Source organism: Xiphophorus hellerii, chromosome 20, assembly GCF_003331165.1.
Source record: "Xiphophorus hellerii strain 12219 chromosome 20, Xiphophorus_hellerii-4.1, whole genome shotgun sequence".
Lineage (NCBI taxonomy): Eukaryota > Metazoa > Chordata > Actinopteri > Cyprinodontiformes > Poeciliidae > Xiphophorus > Xiphophorus hellerii.
Genome location: NC_045691.1, coordinates 8,939,308 through 8,953,767, shown reverse-complemented (window position 1 = coordinate 8,953,767; position 14,460 = coordinate 8,939,308). Strand labels below are relative to the sequence as shown.

General features: G+C 36.7%; 2 protein-coding genes across 2 annotated transcripts in view; one reads left to right on the top strand and one right to left on the bottom strand.

The window, feature by feature from the left end:
• The window catches only part of c20h6orf89 (chromosome 20 C6orf89 homolog), a 6,684-nt gene extending 2,461 nt beyond the window's left edge, over positions 1 to 4,223 (bottom strand). The window contains exons 1-6 of the mRNA XM_032549669.1: positions 4,064 to 4,223; positions 2,178 to 2,442; positions 1,914 to 2,079; positions 1,501 to 1,649; positions 936 to 1,078; positions 1 to 42 (exon numbers count right to left, since the gene is read on the bottom strand). Of these exons, the coding sequence (XP_032405560.1) occupies positions 1 to 42; positions 936 to 1,078; positions 1,501 to 1,649; positions 1,914 to 2,079; positions 2,178 to 2,366 (689 nt within the window). The 5' untranslated portion in view covers positions 2,367 to 2,442; positions 4,064 to 4,223. The remainder of the gene's footprint in view (positions 43 to 935; positions 1,079 to 1,500; positions 1,650 to 1,913; positions 2,080 to 2,177; positions 2,443 to 4,063) is intronic.
• A 2,892-nt stretch (positions 4,224 to 7,115) lies between these two features.
• On the top strand, positions 7,116 to 13,798 carry nfs1 (NFS1 cysteine desulfurase). Its single transcript, XM_032550220.1, has 13 exons — positions 7,116 to 7,462; positions 8,316 to 8,392; positions 8,838 to 8,954; positions 9,346 to 9,429; positions 9,793 to 9,945; positions 10,596 to 10,689; positions 10,804 to 10,938; positions 11,133 to 11,290; positions 11,358 to 11,463; positions 11,669 to 11,750; positions 11,840 to 11,923; positions 12,250 to 12,339; positions 12,445 to 13,798. Exons 1-13 carry the CDS (start codon positions 7,357 to 7,359, stop codon positions 12,506 to 12,508), a joined length of 1,350 nt encoding a protein of 449 aa, XP_032406111.1. The 5' UTR covers positions 7,116 to 7,356; the 3' UTR covers positions 12,509 to 13,798.
• The last annotated feature ends 662 nt before the right edge of the window (positions 13,799 to 14,460 follow it).

Here is a 14,460-nt window from a genome sequence, read left to right as displayed (position 1 = left end):
AGCCATCTCAACACTTTTTCTCTGGTTCCAGAACTGAACCTCCTGTAGGTACAAAGACATTCAATTTGATCAAAACTTGCGTATTGATCATATGCATATTTTTTCCAATATTTTCTAGAATATGTCCTGGCAGTCAGGACAGATTCCTGACAATGTGCTTCAGTACAGGAAAATTAAATAATTTATTAGATCATGAATGAATTATATCTAGTTTTTTAAATTAAATCACACATAAATAAATTCTATATTTAATAGTAATATATTTGTACTTTATAAAGTTAAATAAAGGAACGTCAATTTTAAACTATTAGCAACATCTCAAGCTTTCAACTTTAAAAAAAGCCTGTGACACATCAGCAGACGTACAAACACATAGCTGTTCACACAGACTGACAAACCCAGCGAGGAAAATGCTAATCAGAGATGCAGCCGAGATCCTGATGGTAACTATGGAGGAGCTGCAAAGATCTATAACTGAGGTGGAAAATCTGTCGATATGAAAACTATTAGCTGTCCACTTCATAAATCAGGCATTTATGGAGGGAAAGCAAGAAGAAAGGCATTTTTGAAACAAGTGAACTCTCAATTACCATTTGGAAGAAGGTGCTCTGGTCAGATGAGACCAAAATAAGACCTTCTGACTAACATGTAAGATGCAATATCTGGTAGAAAGCTAAATCTGCACATAACACTGACCACACTATTCCAGTTTTGTACATGATGGGGACAGAGTCATGCTTTAGGAGAGGCCTTTCTTCAGCAGAAACAAGAAAACTCTTTAGAGTTAATGGGAAGATGGATGGAGTCAAATATCACAATTCATGAACCCATTAGAGGTTCAACCATCAGACTGGTGCTGAGGTTCACCTTTCAGCAAGACAATGAAACAATTTAATCAAAGCATATCCATGTGCTAAAATGGCACAGATTCACACCAGAGGAGGGTGAAGTTGGCAGGTCCCTGAGGGAGGCCGCTATGGAGACCACTGTCCTCCTCCAGCAGAATTGACATGGAGCCTGAATGGGCTAAGTAGAGCGCCTCCAGCTGCTGCCGCTGGATACTGAGAGACTCCCCGCCCTGCAGACGACAGTGTTGATGAATAAAAAAAGACTATGAATTTACAACAAAATGTCTAATGAGAATGAGTATTATTGCTGCAGTTTTTATTTAATTTATATGTGATCAATGTGCATTTTTGAAAATGAGTTTGAAAAAACTCAGATCCATTACACTCTTGAAAACACAATTCAAATGTGTCAGTTTGTGTCAAACTGTAATCACCACAGGTTGTGGCACATCATACCAGTGTTGTGTTTATATTAAATTCAGCAGACCCTGGTTTATCCTTTTTATCAGGAAAAAAAATCTAAAGATTATTCAAAAAACTGGGAAAAAATACTTCCAAACAAATTTAAAGTAGGCTCTGATAGCACCAAATATCCAAAAGCAACAATGGGCGACTCAACAGATGGCTACTCTTGATCAAATGGAGCTCTGACCTTCAGCAGGACCAGCTGAGGTCCCCGTCGCAGAGTCACAGTTCCCCTGAGGCTTTCTGGGACTTCCAGCACGGAGGAGATTTCTGCGCATCCCGAACAGTTAACCAGACTCTGCCGGAGAGAACCAGCACTCCACCACTCATGAAAACCTGCCACACACAAACACAAGATGAAAATCAGAGTTTGTGACGTTAAAAACCTCCTGGACCTCAAAGTCACTTTAGTCACTTTAGGAATTAATATTTACAGCTCCAATTGATTCCTTAAACTGGATGACACATAATATAGCAGAAAGACTCCTAAATTTGTAAAATTGTGCACCAAGATACAGAAGCTATTTGTCCCAAATTAAGATCCGATTGTTACAAGCCTTCTGGAAGTTTGCATTTTGTAAGAGCTACAAAGCTTCCCACCTTGCAGGTTGTACTTCTTGGCAATAGGAAGGGAGAGCAGGCGGATATGGCTAAGGGGGGACGACCGATTGCAACAGCCCAGATTTACCAGTCCCAACTGGGGGGAGCTCTGCGGGTAGTTGAAGGCCAGCACCACCACCAGCAGGAAGCCCACAGCAACCAGAAACTGCACAAAAACAAAAGATGTTAAAACATTGAGAAACCATTCATTCTACCGTACAGTTAGACATTACAAGAATGTTATGTTATCCACAGGTTTTTCACCTTAATGGTGGCTCTTAGAATGGGGAATTGTGGAGGCTCTCTTCTTGGCTCGTTGGTCTCCAGGACCTGCTTGATGAATCTCTCAATTTCTCTCTCTGACATGCCATAGCGGTAACCAGATTGGCGGAGGATGTCGATGCTCTCAGACAGTTTGTCGTAGATACATGGCTCGCTTGTTGTTGTCCCCATAGTGACAGCACTTTTGTTGTCAAACACAGTCAGTTTTCAACTGGTGCAGGGAATCAGGATCATGGTGTCACCTCACCTGTAAAGAAACCAAAGGTTGTGACCATCTTCTCTAAACTATACATTATAGTTGGTCTCTATTGGCTTGTAATCCCTCTATGTCAGTGGTTATTATTATTATTTTTTATTATCAATACTAATTTCTGTTTTTTTTTTTACATTTCAGACAATCAATCAAACAAATTTTAACATCAGGCAGAGGACACCTTATAACCTGTAAGAATGGTCTGCTGATGGTCTCAAGCAAATTTAAGTCAGGACTTTGACTAAGAGTTAGACTTACAGCATTTTTATTTAGCCACACTTGAGGGTTTTCAAGCATGAATGCCATGTTAAAGGTAATGTCACGAGATATAAATCAGACTTAAGTTTAGCAATGACCATGTCCCTCTAAAACGTTTTTGCAAGTCATTCAGGGCCTTGACTGACAGACACTCAGACTTCAATTCAGGTACTGAATAAGCAAAGAAGGCCTACATCACCACACCACCACCACCATGGTTGGCTGTGAGAATTATTTTTTCTCAAATGCTGTGTAAAAACTCATAAATACAAAATCAGAGTTACAAACAATAAAAATCCAAAGTAAAATCATTAAAACCACACAAATATACAAAATGTCATAAAATCATGACAGAGGTAAAGAAATAAAAAAGAAGGAAAGAAGAAAGAAAATGTAAATCCAATACAGAAAACAAAAGCTTGGGTCAGAACTTTTGACCTACAAACCTCAGCTGATCATGCTTACCCAATACTGTATCTGGACATTGCCTGGTCCATAATGTTGGTACACATAATGAAAACACACACACTGTTGTTTTGCACACTTTAAGGACTTTCAACGCCTACCTGTACCCCATCTGCTTGTTCTCCTCATTCACAAACAAGTTTTATCTCTTGAGTTTCCAATGCTTTGTTAAAAGTAGGGTATTCAGTTGAATGAAAAGCTGACAACCTGACAAAAAAATGCATGTGAAGCAACCAGCATGCATTAAACTGTACACAACAAAGCATTGTAAAGTATTTTTTTACATGTAAAAATGCAAAAGAGGGATCAAATAGCCACGTTTTACTTAGGGGAACTTGATTAAGATGTTATGTTGTCCGCTTAATCTGTAGTGAGAATGGTTAAATTAGTGTGTTTATTTTTTAAACAGAGATTTTAGACCTCTAAGTATTAGAAGCATGACCAACACACTCTCACACAAGAATATCCTCCCTATGTCGACGTGTTATTGTAAATAAAACAAGCAAAACCCGCGGAGAAAAATGACTCAAGGGACTGTTTAAAACCAGTGACACTTTGCGCCATATTCCCATTGTTGCGCAAAAAAGCGTAAACAGTCTGAAGAGATGTCAAGATAGAGCAGAACAGCTTTATCTTCTCATTTAGTAAAACAGGAACCTGTCAACAATAATTATATAACAAATATACAAACCGGTGCAAACACGATGGCACAGTGCTCACCAAAGCAGTTAATCACAGATCATATTTAAAAAGGGCTTGTTGTGTGATTAAATAATTCAAAACCATGGAAACAGAAATCTGTAGCCGAAATAATCTGACAGGTTAGCTTCTCTGATAGCAACATCAGATTCTCACTTCAACAGACACAATTTCCCGAAAATAAAATCCTGACCTTAAGGTGAAATCCACCGTCGTAGTAAAAACATTCCCATTTCTTACACCGTTGCCATGGATATTTATATTTTTAAGTACAATAAACTACAGGTCGTTAGTTAGACCTTTAGACATGGCTGCATTCTGGACGTCAGTGAAGTTGGCTTCCGATTTGTAACTTCCGGCACAGCAGTTGAGTAAGAAGTATTTCACTTCTCGTTGCCTTTCCCAGCATCTGGCAGACGTCATGTCAGCTATGGTTTAAAATCTGGATTAAATCTTTAACATTGAATACGGATATCTTAATACACAATTCATGTTTTATAGATCTGTGTTGATTATGTAAAAATTTAAATAAATAGGTGAGTTTTTAAACCAGTCATCAAAGTAGGGGTCAGTACCAACGTGAGGACTTGATGTTCTCTTAAAACCCCAAAGAATCCTCCAAAGGAAATAACTAAAATACCAATGGTACATCGTTGGCATGCTAAAAAATCTTAGAAGAGATCAAAACCAGCACATACAAACTGATCAAATCTTCACTTGTAATAATGTGTAATTAAATATTATTTCCATTTGTTGCAAAATGTGATGCTGTATATAACCTACATTTCACAGTTATGCAACATAATATTTTGAAATAATTTCTTAATATGGAATTTTTTGTGAATTTTTTTTAACAAGAATTCTGTGTAATTTTTGGTCACCGCCTCCAATAACCTGTTCCGGATTCAAGATGCCCTCTGCTGGTGTTTGGCAGCATGACAGGCATCCTGACAGATACGACCTGTCAAAGTTTTTCTTCAAAGTCTAACATAAATATTTCATGAACGTCATTCATTGGAGGAAACGTTTAAAACAAAAAGATCATTATAACAACTTAAATCTCAATCGAAATTGGATGGACTAAAATGTTATGTGTTGAAAATGATACAAAATAATGTATCACTTGCTTTCAAATACAAATGCATTTATTCAAGAAAATATATACATAAAAATATATGGGGCAGTACAAACTACTGTCATTTGAAGAAGAAAAAAAATCACTAAAAGAAAAGGCCTTATGTAATGAAAACTAAATTCTATTATTCATTGAAACCCCACCTTCAAAAATAAAGAAGTCATAATAATCCAATATGTATTAAAATAAAGCTTGTATGTAGTTTTGATAAAGTTTCATAAACGTTTCCTTTTAGCCAATCTAGCAAAATGTACAAATCCTTAATCCCGCCCTACACGGAACCAAAACAATTCCCTTCAGCCAATAAGAGCACGGACAGGCCGCAGGAAGTCCCACCTCCTTCTTCCACTTATTTTGCAACTATTTTACAGTAAAGTCAAGCTGCAAACAATTACGACGTAGTTGAACGGCAGAGATGTGGAAGCAGAAAATTAAAATGATAGTTACCTTTCTTCACAAAATGAAGCGAAAAGAAATGTTAGTACATATAAATTGTAACGACCATCATTAAATAATGGTATTTTATATATTTTCCAAAGTAAACTTATCATGAATAATCGAGATTTATTGGAGACTGTACAGGACTGCCTGGTCATACATTATTAAGTCCTGTGCACATCCATCACTGTGTGGTTAATCAGGTCTGTAGAGAGGATCATCATAGCTGGTTTTCCCTTCATCCAGGACTTTTACAGGTCTAGGGTCAGGAAGGAGGCAATCCCTGCAGACCCCACCCATCCTGGAGACAAACTAGATTGTTCTTCCCTGGTTTAAAAACATTATACACATTTTTTGTTACATAACATGCAGCACAGTGCTTCTCCACATATCGGTCAGTTGCCTGGCTTAGAAATGTTCATTTCAAGTTTGTGGAAACATGGAGAGTCATAGCACAAAAATTAAAGAAACCCTGCAGCCCATTTTACTATAAAATTATAAGAACTATAGTAAACAAGCATGTACAGCAATTGTTAGCTGATTGTTATTTGTAGCATGCCGTTCCGAACAAAGATGAAGCTTTACTGATGGTTATTATGAGATTTAATTCCTTTAGTGTTGTAATCCACATATCAACACCTTTTTAATCCATATAACAGTTATACAGCACTAAGCAGGAAATAAAAAATCAAAAATTTAAAGCGTACAGCTCTAATCAGAATTCAAAATTACTGGCAAAATAAAACACATTCAAATTTGCTGTAATGAAAAACACTTATGGCTATTTACAGTTAGCCTTAGCAAGTGTTTATTTTATTTTATTCTATTAACTTTAAATGTAATTGGAATAAAAATTCCTTTGTGGTTTTACATAAAAGCAGTTAGATGATGTTATATATATTATTTTAAATGTTTACATATAAACAGTACTAAATATTTATATGTATTATATTACTCACGAATATCACATGTGAGAATCTCATAATGTCCTAAGATTGTTCTCAGCCTTTGGATTTACCTGTTTAGCTTAGTACCTAGACTGAAAAATAAAATGTTTCCTGCCTCAGATGGACACTAGATTGTTGCAACATGATTTGTCATCATGTAAAAAAAAGAAAAAAAAGAAAAACTAGCAGGATGAAAATAATTTTTAGCTATCCTACAGCATAGCTCCAGAAGTGTGCATAATAATAATGAGTATCACTTTAAATCACTTTAAATGTGAAATCCTGTTGTGTAAGGGATTTAGAGCAATAGAGAACCAGTTTTTACTGTAACAAGGTGCTGTTACATGTTGCTGCTAATATGAATTCCATCCAAGACACTTAAAGAAGATGAGCAGCTTTTGTGCAAATGTTTAAGGACCATTGTACGTTGATGTGTTCAAATATTTTTGCCAGTAAATAAAACCTTATCCTTTACATTTACTTTCTTTAACAATGGACCTCAGTTGTGTAATTTATTGCACAACCAAAGTTATGTAATATTTTCCCTATATAGATGCATTATTAGATTTTAATTATCCTTAATCAGGAAATAAATGTTACAGCTGTATTTATATATTTACTCAAAATGTCAATGAGTTACCTAAAAGAAAATTTTGTTACTGTAGTTGTTTTTTTTTTTATTGTTATTGTCTTTTGTTTTGAAAGTCCGCTCCGGAAGCTAACGTTGATGTGTTGCATTGACATTGACCCGTTCTACTGCAACCTGTATGTAAGCGAGTGACTAACGGATAAAAACAGAACTTTACTCGTGTGCAACATTTTTTGAAGACTTTTTATCTTCAGCTTTCTCTAACAGGAACCTTGCTTTCTGATCAAGCTCACATCGTTAGGATTTTCGGTGTTCAAGTTAGTGTTGGTGTGGACGGAGGTCGACAGAGCTTTAGCTGAAGTCAGTCTACCGACCCGATGCTTTCCCCGGGCAAGACCATCTCCTCCCGGCTGCTGAGGCCGGCCTCGTGGCTTACTTTTCGTCTGTGTCCTGAGCGGACAGCCGTTAGCTCCATGCAAAAAGGTAACAACAACCAGGAGCAATCTAACCTACCTATTTAAACTAAAGTAGCTAGCATTAAGCTAATCCCAAAGTGACGCAGTTTATTAGGGGGTACAGGAAACCATATAATACCTGTGATCTAATTAAATGTCATTTCACTGTGTCAGAAAAATCACACAGCTATTCTATTTCTTTGCTGTATATAAATGAGTCTGAAAGACCAACTTATAAAAAGAATTGTGTTTATGGGCATTAGTTTTCATAACACTAATGCTTTTAAGTAGTTATGATATGGTGTCTCTTGTATTGTACTTCCATACACGTTTGGTTTACAACCAGAGTATATTTTATATTGCACATATTGACCAAGTCAATCTAATAATAATTATTATCTTTTGTATAAAATTCAATTAGTGCATTAGTTGGTTTGTTGACTTAAAAACTTATTTTCCAATTGAAAGAAATGTATGTTAACTATTATACTGCTAACGTGTAGTTTTTATTTCTGAAGATAAGTACAATTTAAAACAACAAAAAATTGCACTTTGTATTCCCTAATTTTATAAAGATAGTTGATGAATAAATCAATGACATAGCCAGGCAGGATTCCAGGCTAAGCACTCCAGCTGATTCTTCCATCAGTCAAACTACCATTGTTGTTTTCAGAGCATCTTTATATTTTTGAAATATCTGACAATTACCTGATTTTGGGTCAATCATTTAATCAGCTTGGATAGATCAGAAAATATGACAAATAGCTATACTGCATTCAGTCAGAACCTTTTGAAATTATCTTGAACTTGTATAATATCCTGATTGTCTTGGACTTTTTTATAGTGAGTTTAAAATGTGTGAATTGTGTTTTTCACTGTAGAGCTGATCAAGAAACATGAACTGGAGAAAGATGAGCTGCGGCCCCTCTACATGGACTTCCAGGCTACTACTCCTATGGTAACTGTTTCCTGTCAATTATTCAGCAAGTTATGATGAGTTGTTTTGCCTTGTATTTGCATTTATAATTTAGTTCTGTATTTTGAAGCTCAATAGTCATGACTTCTGTTCATGTGGCAACAGCTTCAAAGTGCTAATGAGCAAAGAAGCTCTTAAAAAAAATCAGCTTCTCCAGCTAACATATCCCATTGTAGGTTGGGTAAGGTTTTCTTTGTGTGACCTTAACTTCCTAAACTTCTTCTTTGTAGTTGATTTATCTGATCATGTGGAAATCCTGTCCATCTTTACTAGGAACAAATTCACAGTTTTATCATTTGAAAGAGACTTGTGCTTCTATTAAAACCTCTCATTAAGATCATTTTTGAAGCAGGCCTCAGCGCACCATGCAGCTTCCTAAACTAATGGATTATGTGTGTGTTTAACAAGTTATTTTTGGTATATTTAGGATCCTCGAGTCCTGGACGCCATGTTGCCATTCCAGGTGAATTACTATGGAAACCCTCACTCTAGGACACATGCCTATGGTTGGGAGAGCGAGACTGCCATGGAGACTGCCAGAAAGGTATAAAGACTCTCACTCAGGGAGAAAGTAGGAAACAACTTGTAGTATGCAAATACTTCGATAAGAGCTCCCCTACCTTCTACAACAGAAAATTAATTTGGGGTACAACTTTGTACTTTTGTGACTATTCTTGTGCCCCTATCAAAATCTGCCACTGGATGGGCTGCAGGTCTGCTTGACATCTCTAAATGGTTTACTTTTAGCAAACCCTTTCTGCTAAATGCAGATTTTCCCTCTGTTGCTTTAGTATTATATCATGTTGTCATGTGAATAAATTGGAATACATTTATGCAATCATTGGGAAAGCTGAGGAAACTCGGGACCATGTTGTGGAAAGTGGTACAAAAATATTGAAAATAGCCACTGACTTTGTGTGTTTTTCCATGAGCAGCAGGTGGCCGATCTTATTGGAGCCGATCCCAGAGAAATCATCTTCACCAGTGGAGCCACAGAGTCCAACAACATGGCCATCAAGGTCCCGTCTTTTTACTTTATTATTTTTACACACACAGACAACCTGAACTCACTTTTGACATGTAGTTTTGTTTTATAGTAAGGAAAAATAAAAAAAAATTATTTTATAACAAAATAATTGCTGCACATATATTAGCATGTACGCTGTTGTGTTCTCTTATGGTTGCAAAATGCTTGAATAGTATGGAAATAATTGATTAATAAGTCATACCTAAAGATGATGATAAAATTAAAGCACACCAAAACCAAGCAAAAATAAAAAAAACATTTTACAAATTAAAATGCAAATTTTAATTAAATTAAATTTTACAAATTAAGACACGGCACCTCACTCGGTGTTGATCTTTTGTATTCCTCCCTGAAGGGCGTGGCCAGGTTCTACCAGGCCAAGAAGCGACATGTGATCACAACACAGACTGAACATAAATGTGTTCTGGACTCGTGTCGGATCTTGGAGGCTGAAGGATTTGAGGTCACCTACCTGCCTGTCCAGAATAATGGACTTCTGGACCTGCAGGTACACTACAACAGTGTTCACACTGACAATGTCTACAGTGGCTCTCAAATGTGCATACCCATGTTAAATGTCAAGGTTTAGTGTTGGTAAAATGTGAGTCTTTGAGAAGACTGTTTAAAACTTTTGACATATTATATGAAATATATCCTATGCAACTGAATGAAAGGAAAAAATAGTCCAAAATAGATAAAAGGAAAAGACTAAAACTTCCCAGGTTGACCCTGAAGAAGAGTCAGCCACTAGGAATTTCCAACTGCTTTTCTACAAATAACAGCACATACAAATGACAATACATACTCAGGGCAGGGAGAAAGTAGGAAACAACTTTGTGTTTGAAGTTATCTATGTTTTTTTCTTATGTACTAGCCAGCTTTGGTCCAATAAAAATAATGACATCTCGAGAGAAAAATTAGAAAAACTTTAGAACTAAATCTGACCATTTTTGTCAAAAACTGAAGACAGTAAATGTTATCACACTCTGATAGATCTGAAGAATCTTTAGAAGTCAAGAGGTAAGATGCTGTCAGGCTGCTCCAATAAAGACTGACTGCTAAAAATCAATCACGAGAATTTCTCTTCGTAACAGAGTGTTTGTGGAATTTTGATAGAGGCTGTAGAACTAACTATAAAACCTGTGTGTGTCATTGCAGTTACTGGAGGCCTCCATCCGTCCAGAAACCTCACTGGTGTCTGTGATGACCGTCAACAATGAAATTGGAGTCAAGCAGCCCATCAAGGAAATCGGTAGATGTGGCAGCATATAATAAATGCTTGTTACCACAAAGTAAATCAGCCAACTGTCGTTGCTTGGCTAATGTTATTGGTCTGATCAAGGTTTACTCTTCATCCTGTTTTCAGGTCAGATTTGCCGATCCAAGGGAGTCTTCTTGCACACTGATGCTGCGCAGGCTGTTGGAAAGATTCCTATCAGTGTCTCTGACTGGAAGGTCGATTTGATGTCAATTAGTGGTCACAAGATCTACGGACCCAAAGGTTAGCATAATTAGCATTAGTTGGTTAAGATAATAATGTAAACAGCCTGCTTCCATTTCATACCTGTAACAAACCCTTTTGTACCCATATACTTAAACCAAATACAAGTAAAGTATTTGTTTACTTCTCTTGTTCATTATGGGTTTTGATGAATTATGAGAGAGTAAATTGGTAACGTGCGTGTTTGTTTGCAGGTGTGGGCGCTTTGTATGTGCAACGCCGACCTCGAGTTCGTTTGGAGCCGCTGCAGAATGGGGGCGGCCAAGAGAGAGGTCTTCGCTCTGGGACGGTGCCCACTCCGCTGGCCGTCGGACTCGGAGCCGCCTGCAGCATATCTCAGAAGGAGATGGAGGTAAAATCAGGAAGAAAAACTGAGTGATCAGACCTGATGATTACCTAATATTTGCTTATGTGTTTAGTATGATCATCAAAGAGTGTCCATGCTAGCTAACCGTCTGGTCCAGAAAATCATGTCTGAGATTCCTGACGTTGTCATGAATGGAGACCCAGAACAGCGCTACCCTGGTAATTTTTTTGCTATCTTCACTCTTCCCTTCTTTCATGCTTGTTATCTAGTTAGTCTTTTTTTCTAAACTTAAAACCAACTTTAAAGTTTTGCTCTTAAATTCAACCTAAAAGCCTCCGTTCAGAAAGTTTGAAAGAGGAGCATAAAAGACAGTTTTGAACTTAGAGCTTGTTTACTAAAAAACCTGAATGTGTGTGTTTGCAGGATGCATTAATCTTTCATTTGCCTATGTGGAAGGAGAAAGTCTGTTGATGGCGCTGAAGGATGTTGCTTTGTCATCTGGAAGGTCAGACTGCAACCTTTAACAAATATGAGTTTAAAACTGTATAATGTTGTTACTTTTTTTTAAAGAGAATAGTGTTTGTGTGATTGCAGTGCATGTACATCAGCTTCTCTGGAGCCATCATACGTTCTCAGAGCCATTGGAGCAGATGAAGACCTTGCTCACTCTTCCATCAGGTATAAATACTAGACAAAGGAGATCTCCTTTTTTTGGTTATGGGACCTCTATATTTTAAGTTCTTTTGGGTTATTTATCTAGTGTCAATTCACCAAAAATCTATTAAGAGTCCTGATAAAAACCAGTCCTGTTCAGATCCTGGTGTATAGAATCAATTATTATAGTCCAGTCATATAAACAGACCCTGACTTATAACTGTAGATAAGATTGGATTGGAATGAATTAGTTCTGTATATTTACAGATAAATTGCACTGGTTAATCTTGTGAGAAGTCTTGGAATGAAACTCTATGTTCATAAGATCAAATAGAATCCCTTTGCTGCAGGTTTGGTATCGGCAGGTTCACCACAGAACAAGAAGTCGATTACACAGCAGAGAAATGCATCCAGCACGTCCGCAGACTCAGAGAGATGAGGTGACCAACTCTTACTTTTCATCTGATTAGGTCTTATTGTTGACTGTAACATATTTTTAGATAATTCTGGCTTCCCTAACCTTCCTCCATCTCCTCTCTTTTCAGTCCTCTCTGGGAGATGGTTCAGGAAGGCATTGACCTGAAGAGCATCAAGTGGACGCAGCACTAGACCCCACCCACTACTTGCCGATAACGATTACGGTTCCTAAGAAATTCTTGGGATGGTCCAGCTATTTTATCCTCTAAGCAAACACGCACAAACTTCCTGTCCGACTTGAAGTCTGTTTGTAACTGTAGCTCTTCGTTTTTGTACAAGTTCCTCAAGTTGGTCTCTTAGGAGACATTAAGCAACAACACTGCTGTCTCTGATAGTTGTATTCTACAAGGAGGCTTCCACAAAATGTGCAACTTTATATGATCTGAGATACAGCTTGAAAGCTGAGTAAGCTGAATCCTACAAATCATGATAAGGGATAGAACAATAGAGTACAATGGACAGAATATGTAGTTTTGTGCCATTTTTGAGTAAGATGCAAGGAGAGGAAAAATCTAATACGTCATTTAAAATGAATAGAAGCAAAAGGAAAAACTGGCATGTTATGCCAGCTGTTCTTATTTATTTTAATGTACTATAGTGAACATTCATCTACTACCGTTTTATATATAGATGCAGTCATGCTGCTTCAGTATGTATCAGTTAAAATTTTTTGATATAATATTGATGTAATATTAAAAAAAACATCTGCCTTCAACTATGAGCAGTTTCACTGACCCTGTGGATGAAACGCATGCCCACCACATGACGCTGCCTCCTGTCAAGGTGATGCGTTAATGAGGCTGCCCTTGATCAAATCGAAAAGGGATGAAAAGAAATGAATTTTTGTAAATGTTGATTTCAGTTATATCTGAAAGCAGGTATTTGTATGGGAGTGTTTGCACTCTTTGATTTAGCTCTTTTTTTTGTTTTTGATAAAGTAAGTGTTACATGAAAATGGCATATGGATAGGAAACGGTCCACTTCATGGGCAAAAAACGTACAGTGTGCATCTAAACATAAGTGTCAGTTTGTCTCATCTCTTTTTTATGATCCATCTGAAGGATTATTCAGTTTTCCCATCAAATAAGCAGGTTGAACCTTCGTCATTGGTTGTCATTTAAAATGTCCACTTCATTAGTTAATGTGGAACATTCTTAAGACTGTAATTCTTAATAAATCAACAACTGTGATGAAATAACTTCCAAACAGAAATTTGACAAACATCCATATGAGATGATTAAAGAAATCCAGAAAATTGTTTTCCAAATCAATGCTAGGAAAGCAAATGTAAACATCTCTTTAAGAGATGTATTTTATTCCTAGGCTCCTCCAGCTGTTGTATTTCATTACTCCACAGTTTCTGTTGCTACACAGTGCTCGTTAGTACCCAATAAAATCACTGCTTTATGTTTATGCAATCAAGATTTTTACCAATTTGTGTTTTCTTTTATGCTATTTACACAGGAGGTCATATCACTCTTTCATATTTAACTCTGTTAAAGAGTTAAAGGCTAACTCGAAAGGTCCAACCAGCTCAACTTTTAGCACCAGTACTTTACTTCCACCTGGCTGGTGTTTGAGTTGAAGTAGAACTGCAAAATATGCCAAAAAATGAGTATATCGTCAACGGCTCACTTATTTAATAGCTTTAAAACCAAATGACATTGATCAAATGACAACATTGAATATTTTAACACATACACTGTAGGTTAATGCACAGGTTATGATTAAAGGATTCAAAAGAAGAAAAAAAAATCAGCTTGTTAAAGAAGATGAAAAAACTTTTTTTGCTCACCATTGAAAAAAACTTAAGAAAAGGAAAAACATCCATTGTCTGTATTCACATTCTAATATCTTTACCTATCTTTTTCTTTATCTGAAATAATTAAATATTTCACTTTCTAACACCATGCTGAGATACATGTTCACATTCCATATCATGCTCCAATATATCCACTATCTTTAGGGTGTTTTCTCAGGTTTTTTGTGTGATGAGACCAACATAAAGTAAAGGCAAAGTGCAAGGACATTTTTTAAAATAATTGCAAAGCTTCTTCACTGTGTCTCTACCAGTTTTTCACCTC

Bases quoted from the DNA above. Each gene is read 5' to 3' on its own strand.
- nfs1 (XM_032550220.1), top strand. From the start codon at position 7,357: ATGCTTTCCCCGGGCAAGACCATCTCCTCCCGGCTGCTGAGGCCGGCC. The intron at 10,690-10,803 runs GTAGATGTGGCA...TCCTGTTTTCAG, and splicing joins GCAGCCCATCAAGGAAATCG to GTCAGATTTGCCGATCCAAG. The intron at 11,924-12,249 runs GTATAAATACTA...CCTTTGCTGCAG, and splicing joins CTTGCTCACTCTTCCATCAG to GTTTGGTATCGGCAGGTTCA.